General features: G+C 38.7%; 1 protein-coding gene across 1 annotated transcript in view; it reads right to left on the bottom strand.

The window, feature by feature from the left end:
- CPE (carboxypeptidase E) overlaps positions 1 to 21,000 on the bottom strand; it is a 116,975-nt gene that overhangs the window by 30,694 nt on the left and 65,281 nt on the right. Inside the window, exon 2 of the mRNA XM_039249944.1 lies at positions 827 to 1,023. Coding sequence (XP_039105875.1) covers positions 827 to 1,023 — 197 coding nt within the window. The remainder of the gene's footprint in view (positions 1 to 826; positions 1,024 to 21,000) is intronic.

Here is a 21,000-nt window from a genome sequence, read left to right as displayed (position 1 = left end):
TAAATAATTTAATTCTCTATGTTATCAGAATTTTTCTTTTATAAATTTAGAAATTGTATCAATGCTACTGTCTGGGTTTCTTACCACGTCAAGCTGTCAGATCACTGGATCTTTTATTTTTAAGGTACAAATCAACTTCCTAACTGTAGATGAACATACTAATAAGTACTTTTGTACACTCCCATAAAATAAAACTGCTTCAAACTGTAGAAAATAACTAATGTTCTCCATACCTGTGCAAACAAAAAGGGAACATATGCCATATGTCTTCTCTTGAAATGTTGTCATTACTTTCCAGATTCTCTAACAATTACAGTGTATTAAGTTAATTTCATGTTAGATTTAGGAAGAGTTTTTGGTGTTGTTCTTTTTTACTTTACTCATCATACATAGACAAGAATTAAACATTGATCTGGCCAGAATTTTTCTTTCTTGGTGTCAGTAGAGGGCGCTATGTCATCACCTCACTCAGAGACAGCCATGGCATTACTCTTCAACACTTGGCAGTCGTCTTATTTTTAGATTTTTTTAGAAGAAATGTATCTAGTCACAAATGTGGGTGAATCAATTGATTTATTTAACAACAAAACATTAATTAAATATTGACTTATTAACAAAATTTCTCATTCGCAATCTCTGGAAAAGAAATTCACCCACCATCCCTTTCCTTCTGAATTTTTTTCTTGCCAGCAAGTTGAATGGCATGTCACTTATATCCCTCTGCCCTCTATGTAAACTTCATAGGAGTCTATTACTTACACATAAGCACATAGGTACGAACATGAAGGAACACAGCGTGCCCTGCTCTGAGCTGGCTAGAACTCACCTGAGATGCAGCCTTCTCAAAGCCATCAGGGTTGAGGGAAGGCATGATGTGGATACGAGTGTTGTGGATCAGCTTGACGATTGTCTCGTTCCCCTTTTGGTATTCATTGCACAGGTATTGCGCCAGGAAAATGAGCAGTTCCCGTCCAACAGCCTCATTACCATGCATATTCCCAATGTATTTAAATTCAGGCTCACCTAAAAGAGCAAAAATCGATAGTATGAAGACACTTTCTATAGCTTCAAATGGAATACAAATGACAGACAGTTATGAGTATATTGTATATCTCCTAATCTAAGCTGACAGTTTCTTCCCTCTCCAGAAATGATACCTAAGAAATCTACTTTAAATATCACAAATACTCCAAGTGCTTCTTTCCTTCTAATTCTCTCTCCTTAGCTTACCCACTTGTTAAGGACTGAATTGTGTCTCCTCCAAATTCATATGTTGAAGCCCTAACCTCCAATGCGACTATATTTGGAGACAGGATCTTTAAAGAAATAAGTAAGGTTAAATGAGATCATAAGGGTGGGGCCCTAATCCTTTCAAGAAGAAGAAGAGACACCAATGATCTCTCTCCTCTCTCCCCAGGTGCATGGAGAAAAGGCCATTTGAAGACACAGCACACAGCGAGAAGATTACCTGCAAACCAGGAAGAGAGGGCTCAGAAATCAACCCTGCTTATCCCTTACTCTTGGACTTCCAGCTTTCAGGACTATAAGAAAATAGATTCCTGTTGTTTAAGTTACCCAGTCAGTGGTATTTTGTTAGCACAACCCAAGCAGACAAATAGACCATCTTCACCCTCAATAAATAATATACTGCATACCTCCTACTGGTTGAAAACTGAACTTTGCTTTTTTTTCTTAGTCCTCACCAAACATCTAAAAGTAGGTATTATTTGGGGCACCTGGGTGGCTCAGTCGGTTAAGCATCTAACTTTGGCTCAGGTCACGATCTCACAGTTCATGAGTTTGAGCCCCACATTGGGCTCTGCGCTGACAGCACAGAGCCTGCTTGGAATTCTCTCTCTCTCCCTCTATCTGCCCCTCCCTTGCTTGTACTCTCTCTCTCTCTCAAGATAACTAAATAAACTTGAAAAACTTGAAAAAAAATAAAAGTAGGTATTATTTTATGATAAGCAAACTGAACTTCAGAGTGCTTAAGAAGCCTGATCACATGGGCTCCTGGGTGGCTTAGTCAGTTAAGCTTCCGACTTTCGCTTAGGTCATGATCTCGCGGTTTTTGGGTTCGTGCCCCGCGTCTGGCTCTGTGCTGACTGTCAGCTCAGAGCCTGTAGCCTGTTTCAGTCTGTGACTCCCTCTCTCTCTGACCCTCCCCTGCTCATGCTGTCTCTCTCTCTCTCTCTTAGAAATAAAAAAAAAAAAAAAAAGAAGCCTGATCACAGTAACAGCCCATGAAGCCAGGATTCAAAAACTGGTCTTCTCATTTAGTTAAGACTGTGTTGCTGTAGTAGTAGTGGTAGTAGTAGTAGTTGCTGTTGTTTTCCCTCTTTTTAATCCGAGTGATTAAAAGCATGAACTTCTGGAACCAGAGTGCATGGGTTCGAATCCTAGCACCAAGACTTACTGTCCAGCCTTGAGCAAGTCACTTTGGCTCTCTATGGCTCTGTTTTCCCTACAAAAGGAAAGAATAGAGTCTACCTGTAAGATTATTGTAAGAACTAAGTGAAAGAATGAGTATAAATGCTTCGAACAGTGTCTGGCAAGTAACAAGTGCTATGTGTTTGCTGCAATTATTTTCAATATTACTATGATGATTATATCACGTTAACTTATCATCGTGAGGTTTTTCCGTACATAATCTAATTTTCTCTTTACAAAAGTCCACTAAAATGGGAAAGACAGATACTTTTATTGCCATTCTTGTACAAATGCAACCCAGAGAGGATATGTTTTGCTGAAGGGCTCAGAATTCAACCACACATCACTGTGGCCCGCTTCTGCCGCTCTCCGCTGCATTTTAGAAGGAGCAATAAAATTGCAGAGCCTTGCAGCAAATGATCTTAATTAATTTTGTTGTTCTGTTCCCTTCTGCTTCATCCATCCCCCAGGCCCAATTTCTGCAGTAGAAAGGATTTTCCCACTTACAAAATTCCTAGGACTGCTCACTCCTGGTAAAAGAAAACCTGGAAATATTTTTCTTCTGGAAATATATTATCTGAACATCCTTTGCATGAGATTCCTGAGTGTGTGATTTAAATGACTACCTATTACAGAGAACCATGTCCTTGTGTGACCTTTCAACCGGCACTTAAGCTAATCTTAATCTAAGGATCAGGCAGGAGCAGGGTCAGTGCTATTTATATGCCCCTCACTTTTTTACTTTGAGGGAAAGTCGCTAATAAAACTACCCCCAGGGACTTGCCCACCAGGTATGTGAGAAGAGACATTGCTTTTGCTTCTGATTTCAAATGTCATAATAACCTTTTCTGTCAAACTCGTGTGCTTTACACCTTCCCCTTACTGGATATTAATCTGATTGAGGCACAGAAGAAACTGTAGCAGTCCTCTACAAAAGAAAATAGAGATCAAAGAGCCAGGGGAAGATGACAAGCCTCTTTGACAAAGTTATTTGAGAAGATTGCACTGTGGGAGGCAGTCTGGTCCTGCCTCTCACCCAAACACAGCTTTGTCGGAGGCTTCAGTCACTCAGAAGAGCTCCGCCCACAACCCCTAAGAGTAGATGAACTCATCGAAATTTTGTATTACTTCTCTGGTTAAAAAAAAAATTATATATATATAATTATATATAATTACTTATATATTTATAAATTTATTTAATTATAATAATTATAATTTATTATAATTTATCTACTATATAAAATATTATGTATATATTTACTCAATTAAAGGAGACATAGCAAACTCACATTCACTTAGCCCCCCAGTGTGTTTGGTCCTCACAGTATATTTTATATGTGAATCCAAATGCTTTGGCAAAGGACTTGCTCTCCAGGCTCTGCCACAGTCATGACCACCCCCTATGGCTGCACAAATGCCTGGTTTTCAAAGTCAGAAAATTTCTGATGTGGTTTTGTTTCTTCAACTCTGTAGGGAATTTCTCTCAGAAGCAAATCTCCCCCCAAATGTCTCTTATATTTATGAAGAGATAGTAATAATAATAATAATAATAATAGCAATGCTTGAGTTTGACATGAAGATAGAACGGTAAAGGTCATTTTACAGAAGACATTAATGTATGGAAATGAAATTCAAGGCACATGTGACTTAGCAAAAGAAAAGGCAAGTGTATTTTTATCTTCCGCTGTCTTCTGGAACAAATTAGATTGCTAGATAATGCCATCCCCAGAATACAGAAGAGCTGTGTTAAGCCTACTGATGTGTCTCGTGAGATGAAGAGCCACACTTTTTAAATACAGTGTCTGTTGGGGGTGCTTGGGTGACTCACTTGGTTAAGTGCTGACTTCGACTCAGGTCATGATCTCACAGTTCGTGGGCTCGAGTCCTGAGTCGGGCTCTGTGCTGATAGCTTGGAGCCTGGAGCCTGCATCGAATTCTGTGTCTCCCTCTCTCTCTGCCCCTCTCCTACTCACACTCTGTCTCTTTCAAAAATAAATAAACATTAAAAAAATATTTAAATATAGCATCTGTTGGACGCATATGCAAAACTGGTGTCTGGCACTACAGGAGACCTAGGAGCCAATAGAGGAGCATTCCAGAACTCTAAGAATGTAAGGTCAGGAGGAGGAAAAAGAGGTGCACATGGACAGTATTCGGCAGTCAGGCAACAATGAAGAAATGTTGGATACATAACCAACCACCTTCAAGGTTCTAAAGTGGGATATTCCTACTTCCTGTAAAGCCCTTCTCCAGCCCTTTACCCTCCCACTGCCAAATTTATCTTTTCATGACGCAGCCCCCATTGGGTGTCCTCTACCTAACTAACTGCCTTCCCATTTGCTTTCACCATAAAGACCCAAATTTCCTACAAGGGCTTTCATTCCCCTGTGGTTCATCCTGCTGCACCTCTCTGGTCTCCTGAGACACCTTCTTCACTGCCTGCCTTTCAGCCATTGGCTCTGGCCTGTGAGGCATGGTCTTTACTTCTCACACACACATCGTGCCCTCACGTTCTTCCAATCATGGAAGAGTGCCTACTCAAAGTATCTCTAGTCTAAGTCCAGCTCTTTTGTCCTGTTTACTACCTCAGTGTGAAAATATACATTAATCAGTGTGATTGTTTGATCTTCCACCCCAAGACGACATGGTTTATCAGGATTAGGATGGTATCTATCTTAGTTCACTGGTGCCTCGCTCCTACCCAAGGTAGAGCCTGAAACACAATGAGAGCACAATAAATATTGATTACATAAATCCATGTGTAAATGAATGGGCTCGCTTTTCATTTCCAACCTCCCGGCAGCATGACCCACAGCAGAAAGTGCCCTTGAGATGCAGATGAGCTGTGGCCACCTGAAAACTTTCTGGAGCAGTGAGGGGTAAAATGAATCCCTGAAGGAGACTTGAGGCAGGGTCAGGGAGTTCATGTCCTGGGGGCCATTATTTGGAGATCTCAATGCTTGCTGCTGTATCCGACATTCCCAGGCAGAAATGGAAATTCTTTGGGAATGAAAGCAGCAGTGTTGTGAACAGCTGATTTCCCAGGAAGAAGATTAATCTCCATGGTCACAAGAGAACCACAGAACCTCTAGGCAAGAATTCCCTAAGACTATTTTTGTTGCAAAGTCTAAACAAAGAGTCCTGGAGAGACTTTGCCTTCAGAATCCTTCATTTAGAAATAAAGATAAAATTGAAGACTTTGAACTTAGAATAAGCCTAAATCCACTTAACTTCCATTTATTTAAAGGAGGACTGACTGCTTTTCGTCAACACTTAATTTTCTTTTCTGTGGCTCTACAGCTGGAGTTTACAACTGGTTGTGAAATGGATGACGTGTGCATGTCTGTTTACGGTGTCCATAGAGAACGAATCCCAGGTTTAGCAGGTATGTCATGTCCTGTGGACCCAGCTGGTAACGCACACAAACCCAGGCATCAGCTCATCTCTCTCCTAGCAACGGGAAGCCACGGAGGCAGGAAGTACTCTTAGTACACTTGGGAATGGTTGGTTTTACATTCATCTTACCTTCCGCACTCATTATCTAATTCATTTTCCTTTTTACACAGTGATTACCCTGAATTCCTGATCCTGCAGCTGAGGAATCATATTTGCGTGATTTGCCAAATCGCCAATTGCATTGACCCAGGAAGCACGGTTCCCCTGTTGCATCAATTTTTCCGCAATTTCACGTAACCATCAGTTTTCCAGTTACGTCACATGGCACACAGTCCTCAATCTGGCCACTGTTAAAAGATAATCACCTGACAAGCCAAGTCCAGCCTGGATAGGTTTCTGTCTATTTCATCTGTGTTCCAGAACAAGCAATGTACCTAACTGGATTTGTATCCTCATCACAAGAGAAGAATAACTGATAAGTATTTTAAAATAAGAGCCAAGGTTTTATTGAAGTCAGAAATAAATAAATTTCAAAGTGGAGCAGGCAAATGATTTTAAGTCCGTACTTGTAATTCTTCCTTTGCTTCAATTGTTTATTAATGTGATTTGAAATAACTAAATCACTAAAAAAAAAAAAAAGGAGTAAAAAAATTTAAAGAAATATCAATTGCTTCAAAAATAAAACACAAGTATTTTACATCCCCAGAAAGTCACACAGCTTAGGCTTAGCCCGTGCGTAAAGGTTGAAGGTGACAGACTGGCAAAGCCTCCGGATGGTAGGAATTAATGGCCTTAAGGTAAACAGAGAGCCCCTAAAGCACAAGTTCACAGGCTCAGTAGGCTGACCCAAAATAATTAATAATAATAATAATAATCAAATAAAGGGGTAAAGGTAAAAAAAATAATCATACTGCCTGCCTTTCACACAAAAATGAAATTCTACTTTCACTACTTTATTTGACCCAATACATCACCCTTTCCATCTCTAATATTTTCTCCTCTTGGAAATAGCTGACAGACTGACCACTGGGTAGAGGACTTGAGTAGATGACTTGTAAGGCTCTTTCAAATCTTAGAGTCAATTATTCAATGACTTCTACATGGGAAGAAAAGAGCAGAGGACAAATATCTAGTGGGAAAATGAGATAAACGTGAAGATAGGTTGTAAACTGTGAAACTCTATGTAAGAAGTGTAGCATCATTATTTAGAAAAAAATAAGTAGGTTAAGAGTATTTTAAGAAAGAACTTGATTCTAGCAACAGAACTCTTACATCTTTCATTCTGCAAATAGAAATGAAACTCATAGTGAGATGAATCTATTCTTCCTCCAACATCAAATTATTGCCAAAACGTGAGCCCACAAACTCATTTGAAAGGTGTACTTAACTCACTGATTTCACAATTCTTAGAGCTGGTGACAATTTCAAAATACATGTTCCTGGTACGTAAACTACACTAAACACATTGCTGAATAACTATAGTATCCAAAAATAAAGCCCTATTTCTAAAAAATATGCAAAATGTGCACAAAATGAATGATTTTGAGAAATAGATATATAAATAGCTATACAGGCAGCACAATCTCTGAACTGATTTGCTTTACAAACGACTATGCAAGCAAGTTGGAACCAGCTCTGGAACAGATGGGCCTTTTCACCAATGATCTCCCTCTCCCGGTGGTAAACCTGGGGTTAAGACATTAGTGCTCCTAATTGTTTCCACTTGCTTGACATTCAAACATATTATAGCTTGTAAATCATTCTTGCAGAAGGAACCCTGCAAGTTTCCGAAAATTTGTCAATAAATGCGTCACTAATTGGCTCATGTTTTAGCACATTTTAGCTGCCTAAAACGCTGAGCATAGTCCTAAAAGAAATCCAAATCTCCAAGGGCCAAATAAATAATGAAAGAGGGTGGGTATGAATATGAAGATAGATTCTTCTTCTATGGAAGAGATGAGGAGGAGAGAATATAGAGGGGAAGGAAGGGAAGAAAAGAAACCAAAGAAGGTCAAAAGAATAAAAAACAGTTTCAGAAGACAATATGGAGTGTGGAAGATTATATTACCTCCCCTTGCTTCTTCCTTCATAGTCCTATTTTAAAATGACTAAATTTACATGGCATCTTGAAAGTAAAATCTTAACTCCATCTGATTTTTAATGGGCAGCCAAAGGAGAATGAATTGCAGAATTTTTCTGCAGAGATGCATTCCAGAACTATTTCTGAAAATATTAGTTATGCATTAGCCATAACATATAATTTTAAAGCTCTCTTACAAATGGTATCTAGCATGTATCTAGTAAGATCCTAACTGAGGAAAGACGGATAAACAAAAGAGCAGAAGATACTCCTAGCCTTACAAGTCTATAAAAACAATGTCAGAGTTCCAATATTAACATATACTTCTAATTTTTTTAATTAAAACATTTGTTTTTATATAAGTATCCTAGAAACTTTTTACAAATACCCATATTCCATGATGAGCAAGTAAATGTTTAACAACTAGCTCTGAGCTGTTTGCCAATTTCCAAGGTGTAAATACACCCATCATGAGCAACCTGAAGTTATCAATGTGAGGTCAGTCAACTCTTCAAATTTCCTGAAAATTAAAAATAGGTCTCATAAACCAGTTGAAACCTACACACACCACTGCATATGGAGAGCAACTATTTGTAATATATATTTTACAGTTTCTTCACTGGTTCTCCAGGAGGGGAATCTGAGGTCTAAGAAATCTGAAGGATTTTCAAACACATTATAAGAAGTATAACCATGGGACCCCAGATTGGCTCAGTGGGTTAAGCTTCCAACTCTTGATTTCTGCTGGGTCGCGATCTCGGGGTCATGAGATGGAGCCCCAAGTTGGGCGATGAGCCTGCCTAAGATTCTCTGCCTCCCCGGCTCACATGCAGACATGTGCACATGCTCTCACTCTCTCAAAAAAACAGAAACAAACACATAGATTTATTTAAATGTGTGTTTGTTTTTGTTTGTATATATGTATGTATATGCATATACCCATATATATATATATATATTCAGGCTAGCATCTATCATATTTTCATTATGTTTCATTTTATGCAGTAAGAATTAAAAAAGATTTGAGTTTTTTTCTATTGAGATAGAGCTGTTTTCTAAAACACTGCACCATTATCCATTCATTCTAGAGAGAAGGAAAATAAGAGAGTAGGAAAAATTTTTTTTTGGCTGAGTGAAATATTCTAGCAGTTACTGATTGACTGGATTATATCCCTCTTTGCTGTAATGCTAATTATAATAAGTCAATGAAAAAAATTTACTTTAACTTACTAAATAATTTTTCTCAAATATTTATCATTACAGGTATTCAAAATTTCTTCTGTTCTCCCTACAGTGTTGACCTACGAGGCTACCTTTACAATGAAAAAGGCAATACGATTCCTGTGCCCACTCACAGAAATTCCTAGTTTAAAAAATCACAGAAATTGGTTATTTAAAATTAGTAACATGAAACATGTTATAGCTACTATTTAAGGAAAGGCTGCCTACAAGAGCCTTGGATTAAAAAAAAAATCTTTCACTTGTTTAAGAGCATCGTGACATAAATACAGAACAAATTTTTATATAGAAATCAGATAAGGCAGAGATTATTTTACTGATGCGGTTTCATGAAATCTTTCTGCAGATATTAATCACCAGGAAAGACAGAATTATTTTTAAAGTACTGTAATAGCTATATCTATAACATCAAAAGGTTATCAGAATGCCTTTGTGCAAGTATTTACCAAAAATGGATTCTGGACCTTAAAGCAGCTTTTAAAAGTACTTTTATTTTACATAACTCTTGAAGACTGTTGTCTTTCACCGGTATTTTATTATATAAAATAAAATGTGGAAAGGCCAAGAACAGAAGAGCTCAATGAACTGGCATCAGAAGAGAGGGAAAGAAAACATAAATGGACCTAAGTTTCTGACAAACGATGACGACTCAGTCTTTGCTGGCTCTCTCACTAACATATGTGGATTGGTGGGTCCGTTTTAGAGAATAATGCCCATGAGGAGTCTTGTTGTAGCTTGGGAAGAGAAGTTTAGGTGCTATATCAGGTTCCCAAAGGTTGTTGTGGGAGAAAGGGTTTGGACGATTCTGCAAAGCTCCAGAGGACAAAGCTAGAATCGTGACTAGAAAGTATAGAGAGAGAGCATTTAGCACAGCTGAAGAACAGACTTTTTTTCAGCCCAAGCTCTTGAAAGCCAGGATGGCTGTTGTGAAGTCATCAACTCTCCTGGAAGACACAGTGCTATCTCGAAGCCATGCTGCAGAAGCTGGACTGGATGACCTCAGATCCTAGAATTCCACAGAAACAGAGCCTAATAGCTTTCCTTTCACAAATTATTGGCATTCAAGGTTCTAAACTTGCCCTGTACAAATCACAGCTCTCAATAAATGTTCCTGACAGCTTGGACACTTCTCTGGAAAGAAGAAAAAATGGCAGATCATCATCATGAATTAAACCAGGTTTACAAAAATGTAATGGAAAAACACAAGTCCGTACCCACCAATCACCACTCTATATGCCCATGAAACAGCAGCCCATCTTATTCCAAGGATGAATACGTGAGAGGATTAGTGAAAGTGATGTCATCAGAACATTTGGGGGTGGAAAATGTCAAGCATTTCTAGCAGACACAGATGAATGGAGCAAAACTTGTTTGCTAATAAGCAGGTGAGTGGTAGCAATACTAACGACCTGAAACAACACGGGCAGTGTAAAAACTTCATTGAACAGTCTTTTCCCAGAAATTCCTTGGAACTTTCTCTTTAATTCTTTCAAGAAGAAGATAACTCAAAAGTCAAACTGAATTGTCAAAACATCTTCAGACTGTTATTTTCTCAATTATAACTAAAGACTGCAGCACAGTCGCAGAAGCAGTGGGCAACATAAGAGAGTATGCTGTAGAGAGTAAAGGGCAAAATGGAGCCCTCAGGGCCCCACTGCATGTGTCACACCTTAGACAGCCCGTACCAGATGGTGACTGACGATTCCCCAGTGGGACGGCTGGGTCTCCTCTAGGTCTCCAGCCAGGAGATCATTCCATACCGGGGCATGCATGAAGTATTCCCTTTTATTCAAAGCTGTCAGGGAAAACAGTGCTGACAAACTGCTCTCTAGGTAAGAATCAGTTGTGGGCTTCTTATAAACATAGATTTCTGAGCTCCATTCCCAAAGATCATATTTCAAGAGGTCTGAGAAGGGGCCTGTGTAACTGTATTACTGAGTAACTGTATAAAAGAACTAGAGGTGATCCTGATACCCTTCTGGGATCAAGAAAAAATGATTTGGGAGTAGGTGCAGAGAAAGTCTAGTGGTCGGAGGGAGGTCAGTGATGCCTGCACAAAAGTGGGAATTCCAGTGGTGAGGTCAGCGAGATACAACTGTGTAGGGTGATAGTTCTTAATTTATGGGCCATTGAGGCTTTTTTGAGAATCTGATTTAAACAGAGTATGAATTCTCTTCCCTCACATGTGTAAAAAAAAAAGTCCACAAAACTATGCAAAGATCTTACAAACTTACGGAATCTTTTACTAGACATTTAGAAGTCAGAATCTGGAAAGAGAGGAATCACAGTCACCATAAATATCAACATACATTTCTTACATAAGCTTGATCCCTGATCCAGATAAATAGACTATTTCACACCCTTCCTTACTGCAAATGGAACACAGCACTATGGCAGCAATAGAGCACTGTTTAAAAGAAAGTTAAGGGTTTGGGGAGCATGGACTTAAATAAGACAGACTTGGGTTTAAATTTCAGCTCTAATGTGGTATATCTAAGCTTTTGCAAATAACCTCTTCCCCAAGTCTCAGGATTTTTTCTGTAAATTGGCTTATAAAACTTCTTTTGTTGAGCTGTTGAGAAGATTAAGTGAGAAAATATAGAGCTGAGACATTCTCTGCCATGCCCACAATGAGCAGGTAACCAACAAATGGTGGCCCATGACTCATGCTGTTAACATAATATGAATGATCTTCCATGTTGGAAACATGGAAGAGCTAGAAGCTTCCAACAGTCATGTGGGGTGGCCCTGGGATCTTTCAAAGAGCAGTGGAACCTAAGTGAGTTTGGAGAATCAACCAATCCTTCTAGGAGTTTAGATAAAAATATCAGCCTAGTGTTGACCTATCCCATAGGCAGGCTCCTCAAACTTGGCTGTCAACCACCTGAAGTACCTGTTACAATGCAGATTCCAAGTCAGCAGGTCTGGAGTGGGGCCTGCCTGAAACTCTAATGAGCACCCCGGGGATACCTGTTGCTGGTCTATGGAGCACTCTGAGTGTAGGAAGGCTGTTTGGAACCCCAAAATCAAGAGTGGGGAACAGAGAGAAAAAGAAAAAACAAGAGGCCAACGTTCAAATAATAAGACTCTTTGGGAACTTGAGTGTTTTTTCTTAATGTTGGCTTGCTCCAACCAAGTTGCATGCCCACCCACCCAAAGTCACACAGGATAATTTTGGAGGCCACTCCATGACTTCAGGCCTAAGATTCACTGTAAATGCTAAACTGCATGAACCAAAAAGTATCTGCTGATGTATTTTGAACCCACTGTTAGATACAAGAGGACAGTAGAGTAGAACAGGACTTCTTGAAACGTCCCTATAATGCTCTAGAACAATTCAAATTACAGGAAAGTATATTGCTCTTGTCAATTTTAAATCCAATATTTAAATTTTAAAAATACATTAAATAATTATGCATGGTTATACATTTTTGATGTAGTTATGAATAAATTATGAATAATCATGGATTCTTATAGGCTCTGCACTATCCTATATTGTTTATAATTTTCTCAGTAAAGTACTTTCAAGGTTTTTACATATTGCAGCTATTCTAATTTTATCTCCCCCTCCATCTCACCCATCTTCTGCTACTCTTTTATTCATTTCTTTGGGGACTAAGATAAGAACTTGGGAGATCTTGCTTGCTTGCTTGCTTTCCTTTTTTTCTTTCTTTCCCTCTCTCTCTTTTTTTTTTTTTTTTTTTTTTGCAATGAAAAGGAGAAGGTAGTACAATGAGGGGGGCAAAATCTCATACGAGGACAAGTAGGCAACTAAACAGATACACGTAGTCTCCAACACAGACTAGAGATTTCTGATCTTATAATACATTTTATTAATTTGTATTAGTATTTCACCTGACCCTTCCCTTAAAGATTCTTTAACATTAATTTAAGTAAATATTATACAAGCATTCAAAAGTAAAAATAATATGGAAATGTTCTGTTAAATAAAATAAAACTACCTGGCTTCAGTGAAAAACTAAAGACAGTTACTAAGTATTAATTAATCATCTTTAACTTCAACAATTTACTTGTTTCCCAAGTAAACAATACCTACAATCCCAAAACATCAATATAAAAATTTATATTGAAATTTTGTCATTTTTCTTGTTCATGATTCTTTTAAAGTTATTTAAGATTTTGTATCTTGATGGTGTGAAATATGATGTCCAAAACATTTTTATTGAGACATTTCTCAATGAACAAAATAAATGGCTATGGTTTGAATGGTAAAAATCATCATGTATATCAAATTTTCCATTTAAAAATAATTTCTAAGTGTTTAACAGCTCAAAAAAGGATAAATAACTGTATCCCAAGCCCAGCAATAAAAGTATTTCTTTTCTGGTAAGATAATAAAATAGCAAAAAATAATCCCAAAAATCCTTCATGAAATTGCATGACACCAAAGGAAACACACAAAAATGTTTACAGCTTAATCTACATACTTTCATCACATATTTCAACTTTAAGGTAGAAAACACAGCTATTTCCTTCATATATCTGATACTCTCCTTTCATTACTTACCAATCACTCTCCTGTCTTCATTCTCACTTCTCTGATCTATATATGTCTTATCCCCACAACGTGCAAACATGAAAAGACATACCTAACAGAGCAACAAGGGCAGTTATGGAAATTAACAAACAGAAGTCATGAAAAGAATTAGATCCCTCTTTAAATAAAATGGTATTCATGTAAGCAAAATGGCTGCTTAACATTTCTGGTGTCACACATGAACACATTAACTCACACAGCAGTGTTCAAACGTTTGTTAAGCTCTATCTCATCTTATCCTTCTTTAAACTCATGGTATACATGTAAGCATTATCATTATGACATTGGTAAACACAGACTAAGATGCAGTTATTAGACCCAGGTTTGGTGATATTAACAATGGCCTGTGTGTACTAAGGGCTTCCCTGTAGCAGGGACTATTCCAAGGACATTCTATTTATTAATTCATCACACACGCACACATAGCCTATGAGGTAGGAATTATTTTCATCTACATTTTATAGATGAAGACACAAAGGACACTCTAAATAGTGTCCTAATATTACACACCTTACTAAGAGCAGTACTGGGATTCAACACCCATGACCAAGCACCATAGCAAATTACTAAACTACCCTGCTATCTGCCTCACTTAATCAAATTTTAATATTCCATTCTGCTTTGTGCTGAACATCCAAATTCTAGTTTACTGATACACAATAATCCACTGGACAGTGGATGAAAGATCAAAAATGTCTTAGTGTACCAGCCAATTGCTATAGGTGTGGTAGAGCAAAGGAGCTAGTTAGGAATGGTGAGAGTACACCCAGTAATAAATGAGGTTGCACCTTTTGCTTTAGTCTTTGTTAGTTCCCGCCAGGGCCAGAGCCAGCAGTGTGTCCTTCTAATGGCCCCCTTTCCCAGACAGGAGTAAGGCATTTCCTGTCCCAGTTAGGTGCACACATCAGAAGACTCAGCAATGGTATGGACTGTAAGAAAGAGATCTCTGCACTCCCATGTTCACTGCAGCACTATTCACAATAGCCGAGATGTGGAAACAACCTAAGTGAACACGGACAGATGAAGGTTAAAGAAAGTGAGTAAATACAATGGCACATTATTCAGCCTTAAAAAAGGAAGCCTATGTTGCAATATGTGTCAGCATGGATAAACCTTGAGGACACTGCGCTAAGTGAAATTGGCCAGTCGCAGGACAAATATTGTATGATTCTAATTATATGAAGTATCCAAAATAGTCTAACTCAATAGAAGCAAAGACGAGAATGGCGGTTGCTAGAGCTGAGGCAGGGGAAATCCATGTCAGTGTGTATAAAACTTCAGTTACGCAACGTGAGTAAGTTCTAGAGATCTATTGTACAACATTGTGCCTATAGGTAGCAATTCTGTACCCTTCTTTTAAAAATGTTTATTTATTTTGAGAGAGAGAGTGTGTGTGTGGACAAGTAGGAGAGAGGGGCAGAGAGAGAGAGAGAATCTCAAGCAGGCTCCACACATAGCTTGGAGGCCGATGCAGGGCTCTGTCACATGCCCATGGAATCATGACCTTAGCCAAAATCAAGAGTTGGTTGCTCAACCAACAGAGCCACCCAAGCTCCCCAACTCCTAAAAATCTGTTAAAAGGAAAGATCTCACGTTGTGTTCTTACCACAAGAATAAAAGAAAACAAGCAAAGTAACTAGAGAATGTCATGCAATTTTCAATAACAAGCATCTTGTTCTTCAGTTGCTAATGCCACCCTGTAATTCCTGTGATGAGTGCAACTGAGCATTGCTACAGCTCAGGATGAATCCCTCCACTCACCAAATAAAACTAGGGGAAATGCAGTGAGGATACGAAGAGAGGATACGGCTGGGGTAGCAGGAAGTCTGTGGGAATTAGAATTGGCAAGTATAACAAAGAATAGAGGAAACCAGTGACAACAGTGGCTGTGCCTTGTCTTCCCCACTCGGCTGTCATTACCCACCATACTTCACCTCAATCAGCAGTTATTTCTTTTTCTAATTAGTTTCAAACCCAAATGGGTTGCCACATTAAGAAAATGCAGTGCCCCTCCCTAGTGGTTAAATGTGAAAGCCCCAGAGTCAAGCTAGATGTCTATCTGTGTCCCAGCTTTTACCAGCTGTGAGACTTCAGGCAAGTTATTTACTCTCTGTAACTCGGTTTCCTCACCTCAGATGTAAGAATGACAAGAATACCTACTTCATAGGATTATTGGGAGAATTAAAAATTTATAATCTATTAAAAGCATTTAGATTAGTGGCTCACATGTAATTAATGTCCAAAAGAGTTAGCTACTTGATAATGATGGCAGTGATGCTGAGGGAAGATGAAAGAAAAAGAAGAGAAGAAAAAGGAAGAACCACTAAGAAAATGCTCTTTGCTCTATTCTTCTACATACAAGACTTTTGCAATGACTCTTACTCACTCCTCTTCCTAATTCCCTGAGAATGATCCAACCCCAAGAGATGCCCACATTTTTGTAGTCGGGCCCCTTTAAATGATCTTCGCTGAGCCCCTTCATTTATTCAATCACAGAAGTATCTATTGAATGTCTACTATGTGCCAGGCTCTGGGGTTACAATGGAAAACAAGGTAGACTTTGACCTTAACCTGAAAGTATCCTAGGTCTTGGGTTCTGAGTTCTGGGACAGCTGTGACCCTGTTAGGTTTCACCTCTTCCTCAAAGTGAGATGAGGGATTTTCCTGGGGCTCCATCTCACCAGCACAGAATCCGAACTGGAGACAAATTAAAGGTTGACTGACTCAGCTGCATTTTCACCAGAGAATAAAAGGAGAACTTATACAATGTCTGCCTTTGCTCATCATGGTCCAGCCCAACTTTGTGCTGTAGTGACAATCTTCTGTACATGTGCTGTCCAGGGTAGTAACACTCGAGCACTTGACATGTGGTGTGGTGAGAGCAGCTGAGGACTGGATTATTAATTATAATTAATTTCAATTAAACTTAAATAGCAGTATGTGGCTACCATATTGAACAACACAGTACTAACTCCTTTTTTTTTTAATACTGTTATAAACCAGAAACCTAATTTGACACTTTTGTATGTTGTTTATTTACATTGCAAAAAAAATTTGTTTTGAAGAAAATCAGAAGGAAATTCAGAAGCAGCACCACGGACACACTGCACAAGATGCAATTCTATTTTGGAATAAACACTCTTTGTTTGCTATAGAAAAAAACTTTCCTTAGTGGGAAAATTTTAAAAGGTTCTGCCAAACCAAAAATGTCATTTAAATAATGAGAATTTACAAAAAGAATGCTATATTTTATGCAAAATATGGAATGCATTCCTTACCCACCCTTTTTAGCAGAAGAAATGATCAATCATGATTAGAACAATTTACAAAAATCACTCTGAATGCATCTGCATTTACAACCTAAGGCAGCAGCAACAGAATTGAAGCAATGATGGTCATTCCTGGGTTTTGCCAAAATGCCTATAGGTCCCCAACCATGACCCATGCTCTCTGGCTAGGAATGAAACGCAAAACCAAAATTTGAGTGGACTTAGAGCCAAAGGAAAATTAAAAAGATCTGTAAAGGAAGCCCAGATATGATGGGTTAAGTAACTGGGAGTAACTGAAACCAGAGTCTCATGGAAAATGCCCACCCTGAAAGATAATTACTGGTTCTAGACTGCTACTTGCAAAACAGGCTAGTGAGTCCATGGCGCCAGCCTGTGGCATGAAAACTCAAGTACCACGGAAGTCGGTTCCAGAGGCAGGCGTTGACAGGACATGCAGATGGCGGTATCATTCTTTAGCAAGATGGGGCTGAGTCCTTGTGATGCCCTGTGTCACAAGAAAGATCCACTAAGTGTGGCCAATCAGGTTTCTTTAGGAGTTCAGGATATATATGAGCCACCTCTTCTCCAAGTTGCTTCCGTTCTCCAGATACACACTACTTTTAAGTTTCTTTGTGCTATTTGAGCCATTAAAAACAATCTCACTAGTCATCAGATTGCCAACCAAATCAGGAACTTTGAGAGTGCAAGAGGTCTGAGCAATTAACTACTCCAGGAAAATAGTCATAAATGGAGCCATCGTGAACAAGCCAGGTCATGTGGATACCTGGCAATCCCGAGTAACTGGGGCAAAAGCCCAAGGTTTGCAGTCAAAAGATGTTTCGACACCTGCATCTCCCCTACTTTGTTCCCCTTGGCATGTGGCTTTGTACTGACGAATTTTCCATCCAGAGACATTCTGCAGTTCCTTTAATGCAACAGCATTTCATATCCTTCTTCTTTGTTGAGATTAAACTGTCAGGGATGAATTTTTGAGATTTATGTCATAAATTTTTTGCTGACATTTGCTGATGCTGTCCATGAGATAAGGAGCACTGGAGCCTCTCTGGGAACTGAGAAGTCCCAATCTCAGAGGGAACTTTCAAGCACTAATAACCACCAATGTTTATTAAGGACTCACATGACCCCGAGCATAATCCCTCAAGGCAAATACTTCCCGATTTGAGAAATAGGGGCAGAGGTGGTAGTTTCTAGTGCACTCTCTGAAATTCACCCAACACTGAGTCTCATGTTTACTAAAGGCTGTGGGCTGTCATGACAGCATAAGGGAATGCAGTTGGGAGGGTGTGAGGAGGGTATCTTATAAAGTGGATAAGGCTTGAAGTGCATACATTATTATGGAAATCTATTCTTGTTTATTCCGTTATGCTCCTATGAATCATGATATGAGTGACATTTTCCTAAACCCTGGCAATCACACCACTGCTCCAGAAACCATATTGAGAGGGGTACGGCAGGTAGCTGGGTGAATTCTGAAACTAACGTTTGGTTCGTTTCTGCTATGAATGAATATCTTGGTAACACTTCCATTTGCCAACATGTGTATTATAAGAGGGACATGACTCAAACTGATCTGACTTCTGGATACATGAAGAGACAAGGTTATGTTCTATAATGACGAAGATTAACTTTAAAAACCACCATTCTTTCCCCCTCCCGGTGATTCAGCACTGACAAAAACACTGAGCCTTTTTGGTTAAAGACGTCATAACATGACATACATGTTGAAAATTTGGAGAGGATACACAGAGAGTGAGAACAGAAAAATAAACACACATAGTACAGTGTTTTCAGCAGGAAAAACTAAAGAAAGCAAGAAATGCTGATGTGGAAGTATTACCTGAAACTATTAACAGCATAATTGTATAATGCAAATAATAAGCTTTGAGCTAAGGTATTAAAATCTTAAAAAGTCTAGAAAGCAGAGAAGTAAACTTAACAAACAAATGAATTACATTTTGTTCATTCACCAGGCTACGAGCTGACCTGGGCAATGGTTTAGCTCTCATTATTCCTCAAGCCCCCTATCACCTCAACGTTCTTTTATCTACAACACTGGCGCATACAACTTAAGAAAGCTGCTCTCCTTTTCTAATCATATGGCTATCCCAATCTTGTGGAATATAGAAAGTTCTAGCACCAATGATAAATATATATTCTCAATAGTAACGGTATCCTCGGTTGGTAGTCTCTCTGAATTTTTATAAGAATGAGAAGTATAGCATGAACTTCCTGTCACATTGAGATAGAAGATAAAAGTTTGAAACTGAAGTAAATCTTCAAAGTGTTATGAGTCACATAAAAAAATTGCTTCAGCAGACTTCTGGAACAACATATTGTTCCTTCTGTGTGAATAAATTGGCGATAGAGAATACAGATGGCTCCTCCATGAATAATTTATTTCTAACAATTTAACTAGGAAATGAATTCCTCTTGACTTATAAATCAGAATGATGAACAACAAAGACACGGTCTACTATCCTTCCCCCAGTTAATTCTGTGTTTTTTTCCTCCTCTTCATCCACCTTATCCATTTCTCTTGTCATATATTCTGTTGCCTTACCCAATTTTAAAGTTGCTTCAAGCCAAGGCTACCTTCTGGCAATTACCAGACAACTGGTATTTATGCTGTTATTTGGGGTTTGGGCTTTTGGCTTTTGTTGTTGTTGCTGTTGTTGTTGTTTTGATCGTTGTTGTTCATATTGGGTTGGTTAGTTGATTGGTTTGTTTCAGACATAAATCTAGACCTTTTATCCAAAAACACCTTTCATGAACCAGACAAATGAAGTTTTCCTCATTATTCCCTTTTTTCTAAGTCAGAATTATAAGAACTAGATTCTCTGAAGGCTTATGCCCTCTTCCTGACTACCGGTCAGACATCTTTGAAAAATCACACACACTCTTTTAAAATACCAGGACACAGCTCAGTCAAGAGTGCATTGCTCCAAATCTGCCTTATGTTAAAAGGACCAGTCTTTGCACTACAGGTCAGTCTAAGGATCTCGACCTATGCATTTGGCTGTTGGTGCTCCTCCTTTGGGCAAACCCTTCTTGAAACTCTATTAGGAACTCTGCCATCCATGACTTACAAGAAATCCAAAATCAGTTCCATATATTGCCCCAGTAGAGCCACTGGCATGAACCTTTCCAGTTCTTAATACACATTAGCCTTAAAGCCAGAATGGACCCTTTCACAGCATTAAAACTGTTTTAACTTTTTAAAAGACAGTGGATTTGTAACACTAATGTTTGAAATCGCCTGTTCAAACTACCCATTTATCTTCTCCACTAGACTGTAGGGTACATGGGAGCAGGGATTATGATTGTTTTGTTCACTATGAGGACCCCAGCACAGTGACCATCATAAAACAAGATGCTCAATAGATACACATTGATGGAAGGATCAATCGACAGGGAAACATGGTGCAACATAACTGTGCCTCAAATAAAGAAGAAGAGATCCCCAATTATTTCTCCTACTCTTTCCTCAGAGGCTTTTTTGTACTTCCAAATATACCTGTTGCTTTGGCTAGACCAAAATGTCCTCCCTGACCTGAGGGAGGGCATCTGGAAGACATCTGTAGTAGAAAACAAAGCCCCTACATTGATCCAATTACCACACTTTGCCAATATTTCTCATATCCATTCTTTCCTGAATACTTTTCCATTCACTCTCCTCATCATCTCTCACTGAGTCTATTAAAATAGTCTCCTAAGGTGACTTTCTACCAGAACTGACCCTCCCCTCACTCATCCTCCCCACGATCGCCAGAGTGATTCTTCTGAAATACACATTGGACTATCTTTCCCCTAACTAAGCTCCTTTAAAATCTCCTTAGCCCTCACAGGATAAAGTTCAAATTATTTTGTATTTGAACTTAATTTAAACTCTAGGTAGCTTATGTTGATGTCCAACATCTGGCCCTCATCCACCCCTTCCAGCTTCTGTCTGACTCATACTTAATCCTCAACAACATTAAATCATTTGTAGCTCACCATTTACACTTCGT

Source organism: Hyaena hyaena, unplaced genomic scaffold (genome assembly GCF_003009895.1).
Source record: "Hyaena hyaena isolate Hyena2069 unplaced genomic scaffold, ASM300989v1 scaffold_356, whole genome shotgun sequence".
NCBI lineage: Eukaryota > Metazoa > Chordata > Mammalia > Carnivora > Hyaenidae > Hyaena > Hyaena hyaena.
The sequence above is the reverse complement of the archived record's forward strand: the minus strand, read 5'-3'. Positions and strand labels throughout refer to the sequence as shown.